We start from the raw sequence: 22,384 nt of genomic DNA, 5'->3' as shown, positions 1-22,384 counted from the left end.
ATGCATATTAGGAGATATGCAAATATGGTGGCTCATCTGTGAGACTGTGTCTGGCTCATCTGTCTGTGTCTGGCTCATCTGTGAGACTGTGTCTATGCATCAATGTCGACTATGTTCAAAATAAAAATATTAAAAAAGCAATTTAAAATATCAAATACTTAAAATTTTTTTCTTTCTTTACATTGAACCAACTAATTTTTATTTTTTTAAAAAAACAAAAAATATAATTTTAGAATACAGTAACAAAAATATGGAGTCGATTTGAATTTTCCTTTTCTCCTCCCAATAATAATAAGAACTTCTCAGAAAAAAACCAAAAACAAAAGAGAAAAAAAAGGAAAAAAAAGGAAAAAAAAAGAAAGAAGGTTAATAACTTTTTTTTGGTACTTGGGTTTTGAGGTTTTTTAATTTTTTTTTCTTAGGTTTTAAAACATGACAAAATTAGTACCTCAAATTTTTAAAAAGACTGAATCACCACCTCCAATTTGAAAAATTCAATTGGGGTGGTTAAACCACCCCTAGTTTGACCTCAGCCACCCCAAAAGGCCAAAAAGGGTTGGCCGAAAGCACCTCCATGTCTCTTGGGAGTGGCTTGGCCACCCACCCCTATAGAATTTTTTAAACTGGTGATTCGATCTTTTTCAAAATTTGAGGTATTAGTTTTATTATGTTTTAAAATTTAAGGAAAAAAATTAAAAAACTTCAAAATTCAAGTACAAACAAAAATTATTAACTAAAACAAAACTCTTGGTTGCTAATCATTAATTACTGTTCAACGCGGTTCCAAGCCCAAAGTAAACGAGAAGAACCCCACCTCGCCACGTGACTCACGTTAAATTTAATAATAATATTCCGAAACCCCACAAATCTCCCAAACACAAAACACATCCGTTTTCCAATTGAAAACAACAAACAATCCGCACCGAAACGGCCAGACCCCTCAAGATTTTTATATTTAATCCACATTTAAAAAAAAAAAAAAAATCTGCAAAAAATATCAAACATTGCTCTGCCCTATGGGCTCTCTCTCTCTAACTCACCGACCTAACTTCTCTCCTTCTCCGAGAAGGTTAGGGCTTATCTCCTTCTAGGATTAGTTTCCTTGGTCTAGAAGATCTACAATCCCAATTTTCATATCTTTTTTTATCGATCTCCTCAATTTTCCCTGCATTCTCTTGGAAATCTTTCGTTTTCCTTTTCCTCGTGCGCCCTCGTCGTTGTTTGGTCCTCTGATTCCAAATCTTTTCCTTCAATTTCGATATTCAGTTTCCTATTTCCGATCTCCCTTGGCGTTTCTTGAGTTATAGGGTTTCTGGTAATGAGGCACTTGGGGGAGAGCTTCGAATCCCCTTAGTCTTAGTTTATTCATCCAAGAAAAAAAAAAAATTCCTAGGGTTTCAATTGTTATACCAGTTTTCTTTTCAATATTAGTGTTTTTTTTTTTTCTTTAAATATTCTTATTTGGGATTATAGGGCCTCAGGTGTTAAGTCTTTCGAATTTTTCATTTTGGGGGTACGGGGATGGTGAGTTCAGAGGGATTGAGCGGTTCGCCGGCTCCGGCGGCAAAGCAACACGGCATAACAAAGCCGATATCGGTGGCGGGGCCTACCGAAGCGGATATGCAGAGAAGCAGAGAGCTGGATAAGGTTTTCATTGCCATTATTGTTTTTCCAGAAAGCTCGATTGTTTTTTTCTTTCGATATTGAGGTTCTCGTGCTGAAAATTCGGTTTCTTGTGTGAAGTTCTTGGTGGATGCTGGTCTTTACGAGAGCGAAGAGGAAGCCGCGAAGAGAGAGGAGGTTCTTGGTCGAATTCGGCAGGTGATTACTCAAGTCCTTTAATGGGAAGTTGAATTTTTGTCGTGAAAGTTTGAGTTGAGTGCTAGTGAGACTGAACAATTACGTGCTTGTGAGAATTACATATTTTTAAAAGAAAAGAATCGTCAAAGTTTGTTTCTTTTTAGAGTAACACTGTTAGTATTGTTGATCAAGAATAATTTGTATTATGATTGCTTTTCAAATTACAGTAGAGCATAACTTGCGATTTGGAATATCGAAAATAAGCTTGGGAAATGTGGGTGGCGTGCGCATTTGGGATTGTATATCTAAAGGCAATAAATTTAAAATATCAGTACTTGTTATGTTGAATGTGTATGTCGTGGGGAATTGACTTCCATTCCTAAATGAAGAACTGTTATTTCTTGAAGTCCTGAGAAGTCTTAGCCTCCATCTTTGAACCTTCTGTTGGTGTCTCAACATCTGCAACCAGCTATCCTAAAGGAGTCAATGGGATGCCCTTCTCTGAGGCTTCGTATGTTGCCCCCCTCTGCTCTTTCCAATGAGATGATTTACTTATTAAAAAATAGGTCCTTGTCATAGATTTGAATTTTTATAATTAAATCTATGCACCCTGTTTTACAATCGCAACTAACCCCTTTTGTCTATATTGATGTTGTGAAAGGTCTTTGCTAGTGATGAGTTTGGATTTGGGATTTTTGGTTAAATATGTGGGAAGGTAGGAGGGAACTTAGGAATTTGATGTAGAAGTAGCTGTCCATGAAATATTTTATCCGATTGTCTGGGTTAGGAGCCCATCAAGGCTCCCCTATCAGGAGTAGGCTAGGATGGGATGTTGCATATTAATGGAACCCTGTAACCATGGTTTTGTTTGGAATCTACTGGGGAAGGAAGAAAAGAAAGAAAGTAGAGTACACATGTAAGCAGTGATCACACAACTAATCTGGACATTGTGTTGTTACATAACAAATTTTGTTGTAGTGATAGCAATATCACTTTGGGTAGGATGCAATATAAGATTTTAATAACTCTTTTCAAGTAATGATTTTTCTATTTTTGAAAGTTTGAGTGTGACTTTTAAAGCTTGTTCTTTGCAACATCATTCAATATCTGTTTTTTTTTTCTCCCACTTATATACTTGGATGTTTTCAACTTTGCATGCTAACTGCCGGTAAAATTTGTTTTTGTTTTAGATTGTAAAAGATTGGGTGAAGCAACTTACTCGGTTGAGAGGATACACCGATCAAATGGTGGAGGATGCAAATGCTGTCATTCTTACTTTTGGTTCTTATCGACTTGGAGTGAGTATGCTCTCTATGATTTTGTCGTACATCTTTCTCTATCAGCTGGGACCATGTCAATGAAGTAGACATCTCTAGTTTGAATCTTCCCTTCCTTCCCCTTGCGGTCAATTACTTATTATATATATATATATATATTCTTGAAACAATGTTGCACACCATTTAGATTCTTTTTTGACCATGCTTATTGTCATTTCCATCGTCACCATCTTAGTTGGTTTACTGGGGGTTGGGATGGGCTGTTTGATCTGGTTATGCATGGTAAGTTGTTAATATCATAGTTTGTACTGTTGCTCTTAAGAAAATTCAGCTTTAGCCTAGCTTTTTGTTATGCATTTGATGTTCTTTTGTAATATGCTCCTCATACAAAATGTGGAGATCAAGCTGAAGGTTGATTCTTCTCAGGTTCATGGTCCTGGGACGGACATAGACACGTTATGTGTTGGGCCATCGTATGTGAATCGGGAGGTAATAATAAATTCAAGGTGATTGCTGTTTATGGGTTTTGGACTCTTGATTTCAATATTTGCATCTAATCCTTGTTCGTCTTCATCAGGACTTCTTCTATATATTGCACAACATCCTGGCAGAAATGGAAGAAGTTACAGAACTACAACCAGTTCCAGATGCTCATGTCCCAGTAATGAGATTCAAGTTTGATGGCATATCGATTGACCTCCTTTATGCAAGTATTTCTCTCTTGGTTGTACCTGAGGTAAGTTCATAATAAACTCTGTAATGTTGTCTAACTGAAACCATACATTCTCTGAACACTGCAAATAGAACTGTTTCTTAAGTTTTTGACTGAGATTTTCATTTAGACTGATTATCGATTTTGTGGACAAGAGGATTACTAAAGCTCTCTCTCTCTCTCTCTCAGCCCATAAAAAGTTATTTTCTTGCTGTTATTGTCTATATCTACCACATCAATATAACTTTCATTTCACATTTATTATTTATATTTGTGCCAGCCTTTTTTTTTTATGAATCAGTTGTTTTTGAATCATTAGCTTTCATTATTCAGAATGAAGTTTAGTTCAACCACCAGGGGTGCATAATGTTTCGAATTGCTGATTTTGTTACTCACTATTTCTTAGTTGATTTTTGTAATCATTTACTAGGGACATGTTTTTGACATCAGATTTTCTGTAAAGGCCGCAAGAGTTGTTTGTCTGCTGTTATCTTTTTGCAGTGTTGCTCAATATCAAAGATTTCTCATAGTTATGGATCTACTGTTGTGGACTCATAACTAATCCATCAAAATGGTATTAGTTAAAAGTGTATATCTTCATTATAATTGTGGCAGCAGATATAACTTACTACAAAATAGTTTCAACACAATTACTAGGATTTAATAGTTGCACTTTTAAATTCTTTTATGGCATGATCTACCGATCTAGTATATGTTAAGTTTGTGAACTTGTGGGTCTCTTTTAGTTTTTGAGTTTTCTTGATCTTTTTGATTTATTTGTGGTAACTAATGTGTCAACAGGACTTGGACATTTCTGATATGTCTGTATTATACAATGTTGATGAGCCCACTGTTCGAAGTCTTAATGGCTGCAGGGTTGCAGATCAAATTCTTAAGCTTGTTCCAAATGTTGAGGTGAAATGTTTCCTACTGGATCATGTTTAGTTGGTGTACTGATTATCTTGAATCGTATTGATTTTTTATCATATCATTGGTATTTTGGTATGTCCTTTAAATATTGTTTGTGAATTGTAGCATTTTTGCACAACACTCCGATGCTTGAAGTTTTGGGCCAAAAGGCGTGGTGTCTATTCCAATGTGAGTCCTTTTGTTTTCATAGTGATATTGAAATCATTTTGCTTTTTCCACTTCTTTTAACCTCTCTCCTGTTCAGGTGACCGGATTTCTTGGGGGTGTGAACTGGGCACTTCTTGTTGCTCGTGTGTGCCAGCTTTATCCGAATGCAGTTCCCAGCATGCTTGTCTCTCGATTTTTTAGGGTTTATACACAGTGGCGTTGGGCAAACCCTGTGATGTTATGTGCAATTGAAGAGGACAAAATTGGATTTTCTGTCTGGGATCCTCGTAAGAATCCTAGGGACCGGACTCATCTCATGCCTATCATAACTCCTGCCTACCCTAGCATGAATTCTAGCTACAATGTTTCTACAAGCACCCTCAGGGTTATGATGGAGCAGTTCCAACATGGTAACAAGATTTGTGAGGTAAGAAGATTTACTTTTCCTGATGTTGTGAAGTAAACTTTTCTTTGGTTGTGTATATCTTTTTATCACTTTTTTTGGGGTGCTCTTTTATTGCCTAAATCCAGGAGATAGAGCTCAATAAAGCCCAGTGGAGTGCTCTGTTTGAACCATACTTGTTCTTTGAAAGCTATAAGAACTATCTTCAGGTTGACATAGTTGCGGCTGACGATGATGACTTGCTTGCTTGGAAAGGCTGGGTAGAATCCAGGCTGAGGCAATTGACTCTGATGGTAACATTTATGCATTTTTTTTAATGGTAACATGTAGTAGACGCCGAATGTGCAAGAGAGTTGTTTCTTTTATCCCTAATTGTTCTGTCTATTTGCAGATTGAGCGAGATACCTTTGGGAAGTTGCAATGTCATCCTTATCCTCACGAGTATGTGGATACATCCAAGCAGTGTGCCCATTGTGCTTTTTTTATGGGTTTGCAAAGGAAACAGGGGGAGATTATCCAAGAAGGTCAGCAGTTTGATATCCGTGGGACTGTTGATGAATTCAGGCAATCTGTAAACATGTACATGTTTTGGAAACCGGGGATGGAAATTTATGTTTCTCATGTTCGTAGAAAGCAAATTCCTTCATATGTGTTTCCAGATGGTTATAAACGGTCTCGACCGTCGAGGCTTACAGCCCAGCAGCAGGCTAATAAATTGTCTCATGAATATGGCGAAGTTGGTGGGACTGGCTCCAGTGAGAGATGCGTTAAGAGGAAAAATGATCCTGATGCACTAGATTTGAAGCAAGGCATGCCAGAAAAACGGCGATCAATTAGCCCTCAGAGACAGGAGTCGGTTTCTCCTGAAATTATCAGTACTAAGTTCATCAGTGTGTCCCGGGAGCATTTGGCATCTCATCTGGTGGGAAATAATGCAATTGCTGAAAGCGACAGAACATGGCAGGTTGACAATGGTAAAGTGGAAGGTTTGGCATCAAATGGCTTGAGTGCTGGGACTGGATCTGTTAGGCAAGAGCTGCGCTGGATGGAGGGTGATAACCAGTCCAATAGGGAGCTAGCTGAATCAGAAAAAGGGATGCTCTGCCCAGAAACCGAGGCTGCATGTGGCTCATATTCCAGCATCATCACAACCCTTGCAAGTGAGGGCAGCTCTTGTGAGGATGTGGGATTTGGATCGATGGTAGGTAGCAGTGAGGGGAATACTGGGAGTTTTGAAGAAAGCATGGATGGGGGTAATAACCTTGGATCTTCTCTGGGTGATTTGTGTGAAGCACATTCTGTGTTGCCTTCAGGGAATGAACGTGTAAATTGCAATGAAGTTCTTCAAGTTGGATCTCAGGAAGAGTTAGAGGTTTTGGATTTAAGTTCTTTCACTTTCCTTGATTTATCATTTTTTGCTGTCTGCATCATTTGTTCATTCTCTTCTTGGTTCGATATTCTACTATACTGGGAGGATGATTTCTTATTTTCTTCAGTCTGACCCAGAGATTGTATCAACTGGATTTGTCCTTAGTGCTATACAATCTTTAGGTGGTGGACAGTTGAGAATTGCACTCTAGTAGGCCGTGCCTGGTGGGATGGCTACATATATCTTTTAACGACTTTTTCTTTATTTTTGACTCATTTCTCCTTGTCTGCGTATTATGTGCTGATCAGTCTTGCCTAATTTCATATGTTTGTCTTGATTTGTAATGTGAAGCCAAATGCTGCACTTGGGATGGTAATCAAATCCAGGGGAGAAGTGAACCCGGAAGCTGTGCAAAAACCAGTGATAAGGCATGTATTTTTGAAATTTTAAATGTTACATCCAGGATTTTTCTTATATTGTTTGTCTTTATACTGCTTTTCTGGTTCTTTGTTTTCTCTCTTAATAGCAGGTTGAGTTTAACAACCACGGCATGAGAATGGGAAGTTGGATCAGTGGTAGTCTTTACATGTTGATCAGAACAGAAAGAAAGCCAGCAGTTCGGGTAAGTGTGATTTTAATTGCTGGCTTTCATTTCTTTCGTGTTTTTCAGGGCATGCTCGCTTGGCCTGCCTTGTGGATTAAGAACCAATCAACACCCAACTGAAGAGCCTATGGCTATGGGGTTTGCTCTTCTATGCATGTACAGTTTTATAATATTGCGAATTATGCTTTCCTGGTTAAGCTGTGAGCTCCCTGTTGCTCAAGGGAAGTTAGCAGATAGTGATAGTAGTAGGTTTTACTTTCTTCTTTCTAGTTCTTCTGTTGAAGCTCGTTTATCAGGGAAAAAAAAAGAAAAAAGAAAAAAGAAAAAGAAAAATGGGTTGGGGATTTATGTGGGAGTGTCCTAGTGTTCTTTGTTTGGGTGAATTCTTGTTTATATATTAGTTGACTATGATTGCGAGGTTAGGTTATAACTTGGTTGAGAGCACTTCTTATGTGAACTGGTTGCTTTGTAATAATATTATAATATTTTACTCTTTTCCCTCTTCTCCCCCTTCCCCTTTTGTGCCTGTGTGTACGGAGTAATGTCTGGTTAACATGGTGTTTTAAGTGATTTTCTTGAAAAAAAAAAAAAAAAAAACCCAGTTTAACTAATTGTAAATATTGAAGTCGAAATCTTGGGAAATGATGGATTCAAACCTTGGTGAAACGTGACCAGGGAAGAAACACGTTGGGTTAAATGTATTAACAGTAGTCAGTGATTTTGGTCTTTCTGGCTCCAGAGTGCATCTGTGTGACAACGTTGTTATTTTAGTTGACTTGTCATTTTCAGCCTCCAGTAATTTTATTTATTTTTTTTAAAAAAAATAAGCAAATGAAACGCAAGATTGGATTTTATGGCTTCCAATTCCATGACCCATAATTTTTGTGAGAAAAGGAATCTCTTTAATGTCAAAGAATGTCAAGTCTTTACTGATAATGTGTACAGTTGGTGCGGTAGCTTGACTCTTTGTCAGTCAAAAGGGTTGGTATTTATTGCCTTCTGAGGTGGAAGCTTTGACCCTGCAATATGGATGTGACGTAATAACAGTAAATCAAAGTTGTAATTACGTGGTATCATATTTCAGGCATATAAGATAGAGCTTTAAGAATACTAAAAAATTAGAATTACTAATTTTCTATTAAATAAATTGAAGCCGTAAATAGGGATGTCATTTCATTATTGAACAAAAGTTACAAATCCTAAGGGTCAAGAAGTAATGTTACAAGTTTTTCTTATGTTCTTTCAAAAATGGTGTTTCTTAAAATCACCATTGAGCATGTAATTAATTATTATTGAATTTTGATCAAATTGTGATTTTAAAATTTACCTTATTTTTGGAGTGATACAAGGACTTCTAGAATTACTCTAAGCGAAGCTGCCAAAATGCTTGGAAATAAAAAGAGAATTGATCAAAATCATTTTTCATTCTCATTTTTTATTCATCTTTGTATGGTAAAAAGAAAAAATATTAAAATAATGTGTAACGTGCCTTAAAGATTCTCTTCATCTCAAAATGACAAGGTATTTCATGGTAAGAATTAGATTTTACGGTGTAAATGATGGAATAAGATTTTTTTTATTTCAAATAAAATAGGTAGTATTCATTTTATGGTTAGAATTTAAATACATGATATTATATTATTTAAATTTTTTTAAATAGATGTCAATATTAATTTTATATTTTAACCATAAAATGAATACTAGACAAGAATCTTATCCATAAATAATGTAATGCCATAAATATACGCTATCATGCTATTTAAAATTATATATATATATATATATATATATATATATATATATATATTTTCATAATCAGATGCTCTGTTGTTGTATTTGAAGGTGTAACTAATATATATATATTTAAAACAATATATATATATATATATATATATATATATATATATATATATTGTTTTTTAAATATATATATATTAGTTACACCTTCAAATACAACAACAGAGCATCTGACATGAAAATTGTGGGGGAGAATCTTTATCTTAAAAAAAAGGTTATGGCTTGTAGGTAGTTTTAGTTTTGGTTGGACCAAATCATTCAAGTCTTCCGGTTCCCGTTTTCCCGAATCAACGACTCCCATTTCCGTCGATGAATATGCATGATATGCCATAACAATCTCTAATCCAAGATCTCTCTCTATCTCTCTCTTCCAAGCTCTCCACGCAGCTGAGATACCACACGTTGAGAGAACAATGGGGAAGGTGTTGGTGGGTGCGGCGGTGATATGCGCGGCGGCAGTGTGCGCGGCTGCGGCGGCAGTGGTGGTTCACCGCAGAATGCGGAGTGCGGCGCGGTGGGCCAGGGTGACGGCCATAGTGAAGGATTTTGAGGAGAAATGTGGGACGTCCATTGAGAATCTGAAGCAGGTGGCTGATGCCATGAATTTGGAGATGCACAACGGACTTGCCTCTGATTCTGGAGATGCCACCAAGCTCAAGATGCTCATCAGCTATGTCGACAATCTCCCAACTGGGTATTCTTTTTTCTTTTGTATTTTTTTTTTTGTAATATCTCTGTAAAGCCTCCCTATGTGCGTTTCACTTGATCTATTTGGTCTTAATTTTATGTGGGCGCCTGTTGTTTGCGTCTATATTCATGTTGCATGTCTCATTTGGTCAATTTTTTGGTCGAATTGTATGTGGGTGTATTCCTTTTTCTTGGTTAAAGAATGTCGGTGTCTTTGTGTGTATGTGTATGTTGGTTGTGTTTATGTTTTTTGTATGTGTTTCTTTTGGCCATCGTCTATGTCGACAATCTCCCAGCATATTTGTGACGTTAGTTTAATGATTTTGACTTCATGAGTAGACAGCCCAATACAGAGTTTAATTTTAATCGGTTCTCTTTTTATGTTCTTTGTATTTCAGAAATGAGAAGGGACTGTTTTATGCATTAGACCTTGGAGGGACAAACTTCCGCGTGTTGAGGGTGCAATTGGGAGGGAAGGGCGGTGGTATTGTCAATCAAGAATTCGCCGAAGTGTCAATTCCTTCAGATTTGATGGTTGGAACTTCAGAGGTAAGTTGTTTGTGCTTAACAACCGTCTCACTAATTCAAGCTTATTTATGATAAAGATATCTGAAGTCACAAAAATTGTCTTGATTTCAGGCACTATTTGATTATATTGCGGCAGAACTTGCAAAATTTGTTGATCAAGAAGGAGAGGATTTTCAACTTCCCCCTGGTAGGCAGAGGGAACTTGGTTTTACCTTCTCATTTCCTGTGATGCAATCATCAATTGCTTCTGGGAACCTTATTAAGTGGACGAAAGGCTTCTCCATAGATGATACGGTTTACCCTAATTGCTTTGTCTCCTTTTAATGTTCTTGAATGCTTATTTCTTCATTTATGTGTACATATTGATTTCCTGGTATACTCCAATAAATTGAAGAATGTATGTGGTATTCCGTTGGCTATTTTTAATTAAATGTACAAGGAAATTATGGTGATAAGTCATTGATAATATTAATTTTTTTTGTTAAGTAATCACAAATTCACTTAACAAGTACACAAGGAGTATACGTGAGAGAAGTATTGATGTATTAATAAGAGATACAAGATTAAAAATAAAATGAAATACTTAGAAAGATACAATGAATGAGGTATTCTTTGGGCAACATGTAGAGTTTGCCATCAACTTAAATATCCAGACTTATCTCTACATATAATATCAACTTAGGTTGACAGCAAAGTAGTTACGTATGGTAGAGCAGTAGTTTTAGTAGAAATGTTGTGATTACTTTTTGATAAGTAGAAATGTTGTGATAACTGTTATTAAGGTAGTGGCAACTAAGCTCCTAAATTTTTTTTTTGGTACCTCCTTGAAACTGAAAATTTTCATTTTTGGTTGCTATTCATGGGAACCAGGCTTGGCCCCACTACCTTAGGAAAATGCAAGTTATGGTCCAAATATCGGTCAAAATGGTTCACTCTTTCTTTTTCTTTTTCTTTTTTAACCTAAGAAAGTTAAAAGGGCGTAACTCTGGAATTGAGAACAGTTGACAGTTCAACTGCCTGGTCCAGTCTGGATTTTAAAATATAAGTTTAGATGCTTTGGATTTCCGTTACCTAATGAACACATTTTATTATATGTTCGTAACTGTTTTATAAACTCTGTTGAGAGCACGAAATCCTTTCTCAATACACAAACGAGCAGTAGTCTTAATCATCTGCTTATAATCTGACATCAACCATTTTCTTTCAGATAAATTATTTTCCTGTTAAACTAGCAGTTGTTTTGGCGACACATGGATAGTTATAAGATGTTGAAACTTGGTGTTTCTGAGTTATGCAAGCATAAACATGTTTTTAAAGGGAAAAAAAATCCACTTTCATAGTATGTATGAAGTATTTTCCTGTTAAACAAGCAGTTGTTTAGGCGACACATGGATAGTCATAAGATATTGAGAACCTGGTGTTTCCGAGTTTTGCAAGCACAAACATGTTTTACTTTAAAGGGAAAAAAAAAAAATCCACTTTCATAGTATGTACTGTTGGTTGGCTTGTTAAATCTGATTTATAGATTTGACTAAGCATGGTTTCTTTTCTTTTTACCCTTCGTTCATCTTGCTTGACTTTTTGAATCGCTGGGTGAATAGGTAGGCCAAGACATTGTGGCAGAATTAACAAGAGCAATGGAGAGACGAGGTGTTGACATGCGTGTGTCAGCTTTGGTAAGTTAGAGTTGGTGGCTTCTTTACCAAAACACTAATATGACCTTCATGTTTAATTCTGGATGGAATCATACATGGTCTTTTGCAGGGAATTGCCATATTTTATTTCATATGTCAATTTGGTGTTGAATACTTTGAGATTATTATGTTTTCAATCTGGGCTCAATGTTCGGTGTTGATATTAGGTGAATGATACGGTTGGGACATTAGCTGGAGGTAGATATTCCAACAGGGATGTTGTTGCTGCTGTTATCTTGGGTACTGGAACGAATGCAGCATATGTTGAACATGCACAAGCAATTCCAAAATTGGACGGTCTTCTGCCTAAATCTGGAGAGATGGTTAGCAGTTTCTTAGTGGCTTTTATTTTATTTTCTAGTTCTTTTTATAAAATCTAAGTTCCTTGCCTGTTCTTGCATCTATAGGGTTGACAAAAATTATGTATGATTTAGAAATGCAAAAGGACCATAAAATGAACTCTAAAGACAGCTAATTTTTAATTGCAGGTTATCAACATGGAGTGGGGTAACTTTAGATCATCACATCTTCCATTAACAGAGTATGATCATGCACTGGATGCTGAAAGTTTGAACCCAGGTGAACAGGTGACTGTATTCTTACTTACTATTTAGTTGCACTAACCTTTGCTTTGCTAAGTGATGTTCCATTTTGTTTTTTCTTGAACTTTTGTTTTGGTACTTTCAGATTTTTGAGAAGATGATTTCTGGTATGTATTTGGGAGAAATTGTTCGCAGAGTTCTGTGCAGAATGGCTGAAGAAGCTTCCATATTTGGTGACACCATTCCACCAAAACTAAAAGTTCCGTTCATATTAAGGTAATGTCCAAAACTTACAGGTTAACTATTTTGCCATTGCTCATTATGTTCTGCTCTTTTTTGCTTTTGTCTTGGTTTTGCCTTTCCACTTGTTCATGTTTCTAAGGAATCACTTTTATTTGAGATCTTTTTAATGTTCATCAGCTTTACTATTTGGAACTGCTGTGCATTCTTTGCTACAAGCACATGTTTTAAGTCCAATTGCATCACTTGTCACCTAAAACATGTGAACTGCTGCTCAAATTCATATAGTAAATTCTTTGTTGTGTTCTAGGCTGTTGCCACTAATAAATCCAAATTTGAAATGGACCATTAGTGTTTGCCGAATTGTGAAAATGAGTTGGATAGCACCTCATGTTTTTAATAACTTGACCTGTAACCTTTTATTAAGCTTTGCCTTTAGTCCTAAATCTCAAAGATAGTTTTCCTTTTAATATTTAGAATTTTTTTTTTTTTGAGTATTATCAAATAATATAAATTGTTTATGTTATAGCTGTCAACTTGCCTAGTTTTGCTTAGGCAACAGCCTTGTTGGTGGCCCAGGCCTTAGTAATAAGTTAGTTATATTTGGTCCATTATAATTTTTCAACTGATATGGTTGCCCAGTTGTGGTCCATAATTGGTGTCGCATCTGTGACCTAATTAACATAATGCCTACATTTCACCCAGTGTCCATATTGTAATCTTCAAAAGTATTTTGGCGCGCGCTACTAAGTAATTAATGAATTTCATCAAGTGAACCATTGGCATGTAAAATTAATAACCTTTTATGATTTAGTGGCGGTTTACAGGCTTGAATGCCATCTCTCTCTCTCTCTAGCTTTGGGACTTTAGCCTTGGTCCATGGTATTGTATTCTTATGATCACATTTTTACTCTTTGGAATTTTTCTCCTGTTTCCTTCAGCAATATGACTACATTAGATTAATGAGCTCTGAAATATGCAGGACACCTGACATGTCCGCAATGCATCATGACACATCTTCTGATCTTAAAGTGGTTGATAACAAATTGAAGAATATTTTAGAGGTATATATTAATTTCACCCTTTTCTGTAGTTTCAATTAGTTGTCGAACCTTGTTGCTTTTTAGTTCAGGGAAAGTCAATTTGGACTGATATGATACGCTGCGTATTCTTTTAATTTTTGCAATTGGGTTCCTGGCTTTGTTGTCTAGAATCATGATTGAAACCCTCCTCCATTCCAATTCCTCTTCATGTTAACATATGGGACAACCGATGTAGAGAAAGGGTCCTTCATTTGCTGTGCATGTGATGAGGTCAAGAAGACTTCATTTTCAGTATCTGTGCAGCAGAGAGAGTGAGAGAGAGAGAGAGAGAGCTTTTGACCTATGTGATGAGGTCAAGAAACAATTTTTCAAAGTGGATGACCGATTTAGAGCCTGATGGCTCTTTCATTTACTGTGAGAGCTGTCAATGAAAGGAAGAGAAGAGTGACAGTGGTCTGTGCCTATGTGATGATCCCAAGAAGATTTAAGTTCTTATCCAAATCATTTGGGATAATCGATTTAGACTCTAGAGATGGCTCTGTCCATTGTTGTGTCACAGTTTGTACAGAATGAAGGATTTTCCATTGCTGGGAGGGGCGAAGAGAGAGAGATATTCAGATTTAACACCCTTAATTGATGGCGAGATATCCATGTATTATATGCTGAACTGCTGTTATAAGTTTTTGCAATTGACTTATTTGCATATTATTTATTTCAGATACCCGATACCTCGCTTGAAATAAGGGAAGTCGTCGTTGAGCTCTGCAACATTGTTGCAACACGTGGGGCTCGTCTTGCTGCTGCTGGGATCATGGGCATCCTGATGAAATTGGGAAGAGACACAATCAATGATGGGGAGAAACAGAGGACAGTGGTAGCCTTGGATGGTGGATTATACGAGCATTACACTGAATACAGAAAGTGCTTGGAGAATACCTTAAAAGAATTGCTCGGAGAAGAAGTCTCACAAAGCATTGTCATTGAGCACTCCAATGACGGGTCAGGTATCGGAGCCGCTCTTCTTGCCGCCTCTCACTCACAGTACCTTGAACTCGACGAGTCCTGAGAATGGCCAGGTCCGAATCATTGAGGTTTTTTACTTTTTAAGTAAATTTTCGCATTATTATCTTGCCCCTTCTTTCTGGAACCAAACCATTGGTGACCTCTTCCACTTTTATAACAATAATGGCTTCCACCTTGCTTGTGTGAATCATTAGCCTATGGCTTTCCAGAACATGTAAAAGAGGTGGACTGAATGTATAAAAGCAGGACCTGGAAGCGGCCAAGCTCTTCCGCTTCGGCCTGCAATCTTACTCTTATTCTTTTGTTCAAAATACCGGATTCTTTCTTCTTCTTCTTCTTCTTGATTGAAATTAATTGTTTGTTATCGTTGGAGCTAAGCATTTACGTGAAAGACTACTTACAATTACACAGCTTATCCACAGCCTCATAAATAGGCACAAAAACAAAACCCCAAATAAAATGTGGAAGAAAAAAAAAACAACAGACTAATGTACCCATAATTCATTATATTCAGTATCAAAATTGAAGAGTAAAAGTAATATCTTGACACGTCACATGGTAATATATGATTGTATGAATGCAATATTGCAGGTATTGGCATTGGTACATAATTTTTTCTCCAAAAAGCAGAGGGTGGGAAACTCGTAGAGCCTCCGCGAGAGAGGAACCTCCTAACCCGAACAGAAAAATACATATTCAAGCAACTTGCTCGAGCAGTAAGCCTCTTGCTCGGGTAGAAAAGTGGCCCCACAAACGCCTCTCTCATATCTCTTGTCTAATTTCAAAGGGTTGGAAGAATTTCCGAAGATGTTCAATTATAAGGAATCTCGATCCCGATCCCCCTAATGAGAATCGATCCCCTTAATGAGAATTCTCTGCAATCCACATACGACAGTTCCTTTAAAGTGAGACCTGTCTTAGTTTTCGCACCTAAGTTAGGCAGCTCTCAACGACAATGACCCTTCAATCCTCCCCAAATATTGTACCCACTTTTTGTTAGTTGCTGCTGCTCGTGTCCATTGCCTACAATAAAAAAAGCTCAAACAAATCCAAAGCATTCAATCTGGTCATGTTCTCGAGTTCATAAAGAATGTCTAACAAGCATCTTTGTTTGTTTGGGATAATTGTTGGCAAGAAAAATGAGAATGAGGATCAAAATTCGATGGCATCACTATCGATGGTCTACTAGGGGAGGACTTTGGTCCACCCTTTTGAACAAAAGGAGTATAAAATGTTTTTTACTTTCTCCCCACCCAAAGCCGAAAGGAACCTTTGCCTTTGAATTGTGGCATCAATTGAAATCCAAAAAGAGTAAAAAGTTTAGGGGCTTTACACCCCATCATTGTTTAATCTGTTTAATCTGTAGGAGCCTTTATTCATTACTATTACATCTTCATCTTCCTCATTCTTACAAACTCTTATGGGTATCAATTTTTTCTATCAAGAAATGTATGATGTAAAGCTTATTCATGAGTATTTTTCAAGCAAACTTGAATTTATTCACAAGTTGGCCAATTAACTTATTCATTATTTGTTTTTTTGCTAATTATTATTATTATTATTTATTTAACTATTATTAAGATTTTATCATTCGAGATGATTAAATATATTGCTTTTTATCTATAAACATAAAAAATGCATTCACTCTAACTTCATACTTGTAATAAATTATATATCTATTTATATCATATCTAAATAACCTTATCTAAAATCTTAAAAGATACAATTTCAAGTCTATTTAAACACATTTATATCAAGACTTAATCACAAAATTTCAAACTATATCTTCACTTCAAAATTAAAAACAATAATAAAAATAAACTTAACAGTATTCAAGTTTTACTCTCTGAATTATAGAAGTTGAACCGAATTAATGAGTCAAACTGTCAAAGTCAGTTGTTGTTCAATGTTCATGTACAATTCCCTTCATCAACAGTCAAAATCACTACCCACGACCATTGCCAGCTCAAACACCAAGTACACCCCTTTTTGTGGTCCTTCAAAATGATTTAGAAAAAACGCTGCTTTTAGGTCATATATGCTTTTATGATTTTCAATGGCCCTTTTCTTTTTTTTCTTCTCTCCATTAAAAAGTCAAGAGGAGAGAATGAATAGAAGATAAGAATGGGAAATCTTTATTACTCTTAATCCGAATAGAAGAAAGAAAGAGTGAGAGATCTTGTTAAAATGCTTCTAAAAACAAGATTAAAAAGGGCCCATTTAGGCAAGGAAAAGAAGTAACAAATACTCATGATTTAAGACGTTTGTCCCACTTTTGTATAAACCAGAGAAGTAAATACAAACCAAAAATATCACAAGTTTAATTGTTACTCAACACTGCATATCATATCATCAGAACAACATTTGTCTGGCTGTTTTTAACTTTCTACAAAAGCCAAAGAGGGATATAAAAGACGAACAAAAGGAGGAAGAAGTCTCTCAACAGAAACAAAAACCATCCATGAAACATCAGGCACTTGGGGACTTGTGAGCTGAAACTTGGTTCTTTCTTTTCTTGATCACCAACGAGAAAAATATGCACCAAAATGTCAAATGGAAACAGAAATCAGGAGAAACATCTCACTTCATTGCAGAGTCAAATTGCACCTTCTCTTGCTTGCTGCAAACTGAACAACAACACCCAACTCCATCAAATCTTCATTCCTCAATCAATCAAAGCAGCCATAAGGCCCATAAATGTAAAGTCAGGAAATGAAAACTTACTGCTGAGTGCAGAAAGTTCAGAGCTCTTCAACACACGCAGCCTCTTCACAGTAGACACAAACATGCTGTAAATTAAACATATATTAATAAACAAAGACAGGCTATCATCATAGGTGTGAGACAAGGAATCCAATGTACAGTTTTACAGGGCATATTAAACAAAATAAAGTCCTATAAAAAAAATGGGTGTTTGTGTGCTGTAGGCTCAATTACTAAAAGGCTTGGAATATAACACAGGACAGAATAATGTATAATAAATGATCAGAATTGCATCAGATCCACAGTGATAAGATGCTTACTGCCATGGGACATCCCCAACCAGCATCCTGTCTCCTTCATTATCCTCATAAACGAGAGTATACTCGCCACTTCCATCCAATAAACCTGTAATCGCTTTCTCTTCCTCTTGCTTCTTCTGGTGGACTCCACCAGCACAGGCATCTCTTTGAGCTAAACATGTAGTAAGCAAACGACAAACAAAATGAGAAACATTTATTTGTGAATATACATAGGACAAATAATTTAGAAAAATTAAACCCAGAAACTAATTAATAATGATAATAATTATTAGAGGAGAACCCTTTAATGTTCACTCCCTCACTTGCCCCCCAACCCCCCACTCTTTCTCTTCCTTCTCTCTCTGTTCCATATGCATGCATTAAAAAAATTGTTTGAAATGAGAATTTTGACCATATGGGTTAGCTACCTAGTAGAATTTATGGTGACATAAAGACTATGAATACCATATGTTTATCGACAACAGTAGCTATCATACCGAAATTATGTTGAAAAAGTGGAGATAATGAAAATTAATTTAATTCCCCCACTACCCCCTATCTCTCTCAATCATATGAAACAAAAATAAATACATGTAAAACGATTCACTAATAGTATCTGACCCACCCACCAACCCACCCCACCCACAAACGAATTCACTCGATTGGAATATTAATTACATGAAAGCCAGAAAAAAAATTATGTAGAGAACCTGCAAGCAGGCCCCTGAAGAGTTCATCAACAGCAGAGGAGAGTTTCTCATAGGTGTCATATGCCTTGAGATCCACTTTTCTCCCAATAGGTACTCCATCCATGTTGATCTTCACGAACAGGCCTTTGCCGCAAATTTCAACCGGTTTTATAGCAGCAGTCTCGTCTGGGGCCGCATTTTGCGACTCTGGAGCTGGTTTTGAAGAGCTGCTGCTCGCAAGATTCTTCCTGAATGAACGAATTGGAGGCCACCCCACCACTGGAGCTGGAGCAGTCCTGTTTTTGGGGAGACATTTAAGTTAAAATAAGACAGAGGAGGGACACACAGTAAAGCTAATACACGCTAAGAATATAGAGCTTAATCATTTTTCAAAAGGAGGTACCAAAATTCAACTACTTTGAAGTTTTTTCACTCAAGTAGCTCCAAGCCTACAACAAGTACTGTAAAAATTCTCATAAGCATATATAATCCACAACCCCTGAACAAGTCACGTTCATAATATATGGTGTACTGTATTTTTTTTTTTTTTCCTTCTATAAGGGGTATACAAAATTCAAGAAAATATAGCCAAAATAGCAAGAGGAAAGAAAAAAAGGCCGAGACTTAAAAATTATAATTTTTTTTAAAAAAAAAGTAACAGAGAGAGAGGAAAAATGGGAACAATTTAACTGTTGCATTTCAAATGAATTATATATGGGTAAAATATAAATATAGTTCGAGGCAATAGATCCATTATACATTAGAAAACAAAGAATTGGAGCAATTATGCATGGACCACCCAAATCTAACAACGTGACCAGTGAGTGAATATCCTCTGTCAAAAAGATTAAAATAAATGAAAATAAGAGAGGAAAAGCTGGAGAACCTTTTCTGAGAACTGTTGGGAACAGCTGTCTTCGCAGAAGATGGTGAAAATGTTTTCTTCTCTGCACTCTGCAAGTCGACCACTTTAGTGCAACAAGGCTGTGATGCTTCCTGAGGGGTTGAAGGGAACTGAAGAAATGGAGCTTTTGTCTGCTGCTGACTGTGCTGGGTCTTCCCCTGATAAGCTGAAGAAGACCATGGAGATGAGAAAACAGTGCTTCCATTGCTGTTATTGTTGATGCTTGTGTTATGGTTCATGGAAGCCATGGGAGAGAAGTAGGCAAGAGAGAGCAGAGACTCATCTCTGTCTCTATGGTTTGTCTTTGTGTTATCTTTCATAGACCAGTCCTCGCCAGGTGGAGCAAGCCTAAGCTCCAACTTTTTCTCCTCTGAAAGGCCATGCCTTCTTTCTCCGTCTCTGTTCCTAAGCCACTCTCCCTGTTTGGGAATCAAATCCAACAGCTGAGGACATACCTCATTTCTTGAAGATCCCTCCATCGCTAAATCACCTTTTCTCAACTACTTAGTCAATCAGAAGCAAGAAGATTTCAACTGGGAAATGAAAAATATGCAAAAAGTTAACAGAAGCAAACTACATAAAGAGTATTCAACATAGAAAAGAAAAAAAAAAAAAGTTACTTGACTTGAAGCAACAGTTTTGAACAAAGGGAACAAATGGAAAAACCAAAAGAGAGGGAAGTTTGTTTACATACCCTAAGAGGTTAACCAGAACTCAAAACCAAGAAGACCCACATCCTAGAATCTTCGAAAAAAAAAAAAACAGTTCTTTTGGCCTCTGAATCGAAAATCCGGAGAGAAAATGTTCCAAGCAAGAAAACAAAGGGAAACTAAGAAACACCCATGAAAATCCTTGAAAGTTTGAGACCAACACCCCGAGACTTAAACGTAAAGCACAATATTTTAAGAGCTCAACAGAAACCCCACCAAAGGGAAAGAAAACCCAATAAGAATAACAACCCGAAAGCAAAGATGGAGACTTGAGGGAGCTATAATAGCATGGGATTGATATCTGGCTTTTCTCTTTAAAAGCTTTTTTTTTTTTTTTGGCACGCTTAGTGGGTTCTCTCTCTCTCTCTCTCTCTCTCTTTTTCTTTCTACGGACTTGATATATAGAGGTTTACAGACGGTGATTTGGAAGAGGCGAAAAAAGAGACACGGGATGAAAGAACCAGAGAGATTCCCTTCACTCTTGAGCACAAAACAGGAAACGGAATTAGACCATCACGCACGCAACCAGAGCCCCTATAAAACGTTAGGTCGTTCAGCTCAGGAAGCAACAAAGCGTGCTGTGCTAGCTACAATATCCCAAACATCTCCCTTTATTGGAGTCCTGCTCCTGTCTATGAGAGAGACAAAGTAAACACATTTTCTTGCTCAAAAGTCACTCCCCACTTGTTAAGTCCATCCTAATTAAGCCCTTAATATCACAATTAAAATAGGGTTACAGTAAAAATTAATATTTTTATACTCTAAATGCTAACTTTTAGTTACATTATTTGATCAAATTCTATTAAAATCATATAGCAATTTAATAATATGGTTGTTCTTCACACAAAATTCAAAAACTTTATAGTTATTAGTGTCAAAGTCAGTGTGGTTAAGTAGAAGATAAATAAAGTCACTTAGATTAAGATTGAGACATTTAAGGCTTAATTCAACTCGGGTTGCTTTTCAGGAGTCGAGAAAGGATCGATGGGATGGTTTGATAATTATTTTTATTTTATTGGGGAGAGAGAGAAAACTGAAAAGTGGATAGAGAGAGGATTTGCATGATCCATTTTGGCAGGGCTTGTGCAATAAAAACATGCAGATCCCATGATCTTGTCTGCCCTCTATCTCCGTCCAATTATTCCAATATGTGTAAGAGTTAGGATTCAAAGAGGTCTCCCACATTAACATGGGGTGTAAAATCTCAAGATTTACAGGATTACAGCCGTTGGATCATTAGATTTTCCTCTAGATTTGAGCTGAATAGGCCTAATATGACACAAAGCTCAAGAGAACTCTGACCCCAACAGCTTAAAGGGGACCTTCTTTGTTGCTTTTGTATGGAATCATAACTCCGCCCGTACGCTTAGTTACCGTTTTGTATTACTCGGGAAAAACTCGTCTCGCCCTTTTTTTTACATGAACAATCCAGCTTTCAGGTGGCTCACCAAACATTGAACAATGCGACCACACGGTTGCCCTCGTACTTCAAATTTCGGCTTCTTTCAACAAAATTTACCCAACAATAAATAAATAAATATTTTCAGAGACAGACAGAGACAGGAAAATCAATTTATGGTATATATATATATATATATATATATAGTTGTCGAAATTTAGAGGTGACTGAACCTAACATGTGGTGTGGGCGTGTGGCATTCATAAATAGACTGTTTCTAGTCAACTCAATCGGGCATGGTCTCTTGTTTTTTTATCACATATATATCTTGTTAATTTTGAATTGTCAAATAGACAAACCCCACCTCCCCACGTGTGAACAAATGAATAAATAAGTTTGGAATGTGTTATTTTCATAAGGGTGACACTGATTATTCAGGCATTCAACAACAAATATATAAATACATTAAAAAGTTTATTGATTTTCTCAATATATCTCTATGAACGACAGTTGCATTCTCTTTATGTAGAAATCATGTCAAACTATGCAACATGCATGATTGAAAATGCCATCATACATGGGTGGGTTTGGTATTCAATGTTCATGGTTACGAAGAAAATCCACTGAAATTTTCATTTCCATTTCCACAGGTTACAATATTATATCTCTTATTTTCTTTTATAATAAGTTTTTTGTGTGGTGTTATAGGAAAATGGTTTTTATTTGGTTTTAATAGGCCTGATTTGTCTTTAAGAAACAACTCAATTGGCTAAAATCACGTTTAATAAAACAGAAGTCACTAGTTTAAATTTTCCTTCCTCTTGTGTACAGACATGTGTAAAAAAAAAAAAAAATAGGCATGTTTTAGCAAATGCCAAATACCA

The 22,384-nt window shown here is 36.5% G+C and overlaps 3 protein-coding genes across 4 annotated transcripts; 2 read left to right on the top strand and 1 right to left on the bottom strand.

Annotated features, from left to right (window-relative positions):
* The first annotated feature begins 973 nt into the window (after window positions 1-973).
* LOC132186237 (nuclear poly(A) polymerase 4-like) lies at window positions 974-7,735 on the top strand. Of its 2 annotated transcripts, none has more exons than XM_059600100.1 (12): window positions 974-1,647; window positions 1,744-1,821; window positions 2,991-3,098; window positions 3,504-3,566; window positions 3,655-3,813; window positions 4,591-4,704; window positions 4,825-4,887; window positions 4,964-5,293; window positions 5,398-5,562; window positions 5,661-6,641; window positions 6,990-7,066; window positions 7,168-7,735. In XM_059600100.1, the coding sequence occupies exons 1-12, from the start codon at window positions 1,522-1,524 to the stop codon at window positions 7,190-7,192; spliced, it is 2,289 nt and encodes a 762-aa protein (XP_059456083.1). In that variant the 5' UTR covers window positions 974-1,521; the 3' UTR covers window positions 7,193-7,735. The 2 variants fall into 2 exon arrangements, with proteins under 2 accessions (XP_059456083.1, XP_059456082.1); XM_059600099.1 differs by having other exon boundaries at window positions 7,165-7,735.
* Window positions 7,736-9,221: 1,486 nt separating this feature from the next.
* Window positions 9,222-15,124, top strand: LOC132186420 (hexokinase-1-like). Its single transcript, XM_059600391.1, has 9 exons — window positions 9,222-9,733; window positions 10,125-10,275; window positions 10,366-10,548; window positions 11,856-11,930; window positions 12,116-12,271; window positions 12,437-12,535; window positions 12,636-12,766; window positions 13,713-13,794; window positions 14,492-15,124. Exons 1-9 carry the CDS (start codon window positions 9,453-9,455, stop codon window positions 14,837-14,839), a joined length of 1,506 nt encoding a protein of 501 aa, XP_059456374.1. The 5' UTR covers window positions 9,222-9,452; the 3' UTR covers window positions 14,840-15,124.
* A 1,923-nt stretch (window positions 15,125-17,047) lies between these two features.
* Window positions 17,048-20,700, bottom strand: LOC132187278 (auxin-responsive protein IAA26-like). Its single transcript, XM_059601542.1, has 6 exons — window positions 20,086-20,700; window positions 19,374-19,924; window positions 18,509-18,783; window positions 17,820-17,970; window positions 17,521-17,585; window positions 17,048-17,423 (listed from the first exon to the last, which is right to left on the bottom strand). Exons 2-6 carry the CDS (start codon window positions 19,868-19,870, stop codon window positions 17,377-17,379), a joined length of 1,035 nt encoding a protein of 344 aa, XP_059457525.1. The 5' UTR covers window positions 19,871-19,924; window positions 20,086-20,700; the 3' UTR covers window positions 17,048-17,376.
* Window positions 20,701-22,384: the final 1,684 nt, after the last annotated feature.

This window comes from Corylus avellana, chromosome ca7 (assembly GCF_901000735.1).
Source record: "Corylus avellana chromosome ca7, CavTom2PMs-1.0".
Lineage (NCBI taxonomy): Eukaryota > Viridiplantae > Streptophyta > Magnoliopsida > Fagales > Betulaceae > Corylus > Corylus avellana.
This window is presented reverse-complemented; position numbering and strand designations above follow the sequence as displayed.

Coding starts and splice junctions, on each gene's coding strand:
- LOC132187278 (XM_059601542.1), bottom strand. CDS start 19,870: ATGGAGGGATCTTCAAGAAATGAGGTATGTCCTCAGCTGTTGGATTTG. Junction 18,784..19,373: donor CCCAACAGTTCTCAGAAAAG/GTTCTCCAGCTT, acceptor CCCCAAAAACAG/GACTGCTCCAGCTCCAGTGG. Junction 17,424..17,520: donor TGAACTTTCTGCACTCAGCA/GTAAGTTTTCAT, acceptor GTTGTTGTTCAG/TTTGCAGCAAGCAAGAGAAG.
- LOC132186237 (XM_059600099.1), top strand. CDS start 1,522: ATGGTGAGTTCAGAGGGATTGAGCGGTTCGCCGGCTCCGGCGGCAAAG. Junction 4,705..4,824: donor AGCTTGTTCCAAATGTTGAG/GTGAAATGTTTC, acceptor TGTGAATTGTAG/CATTTTTGCACAACACTCCG. Junction 7,067..7,164: donor GTGCAAAAACCAGTGATAAG/GCATGTATTTTT, acceptor CTCTCTTAATAG/CAGGTTGAGTTTAACAACCA.
- LOC132186420 (XM_059600391.1), top strand. CDS start 9,453: ATGGGGAAGGTGTTGGTGGGTGCGGCGGTGATATGCGCGGCGGCAGTG. Junction 10,549..11,855: donor GCTTCTCCATAGATGATACG/GTTTACCCTAAT, acceptor CTGGGTGAATAG/GTAGGCCAAGACATTGTGGC. Junction 12,536..12,635: donor GTTTGAACCCAGGTGAACAG/GTGACTGTATTC, acceptor TGGTACTTTCAG/ATTTTTGAGAAGATGATTTC.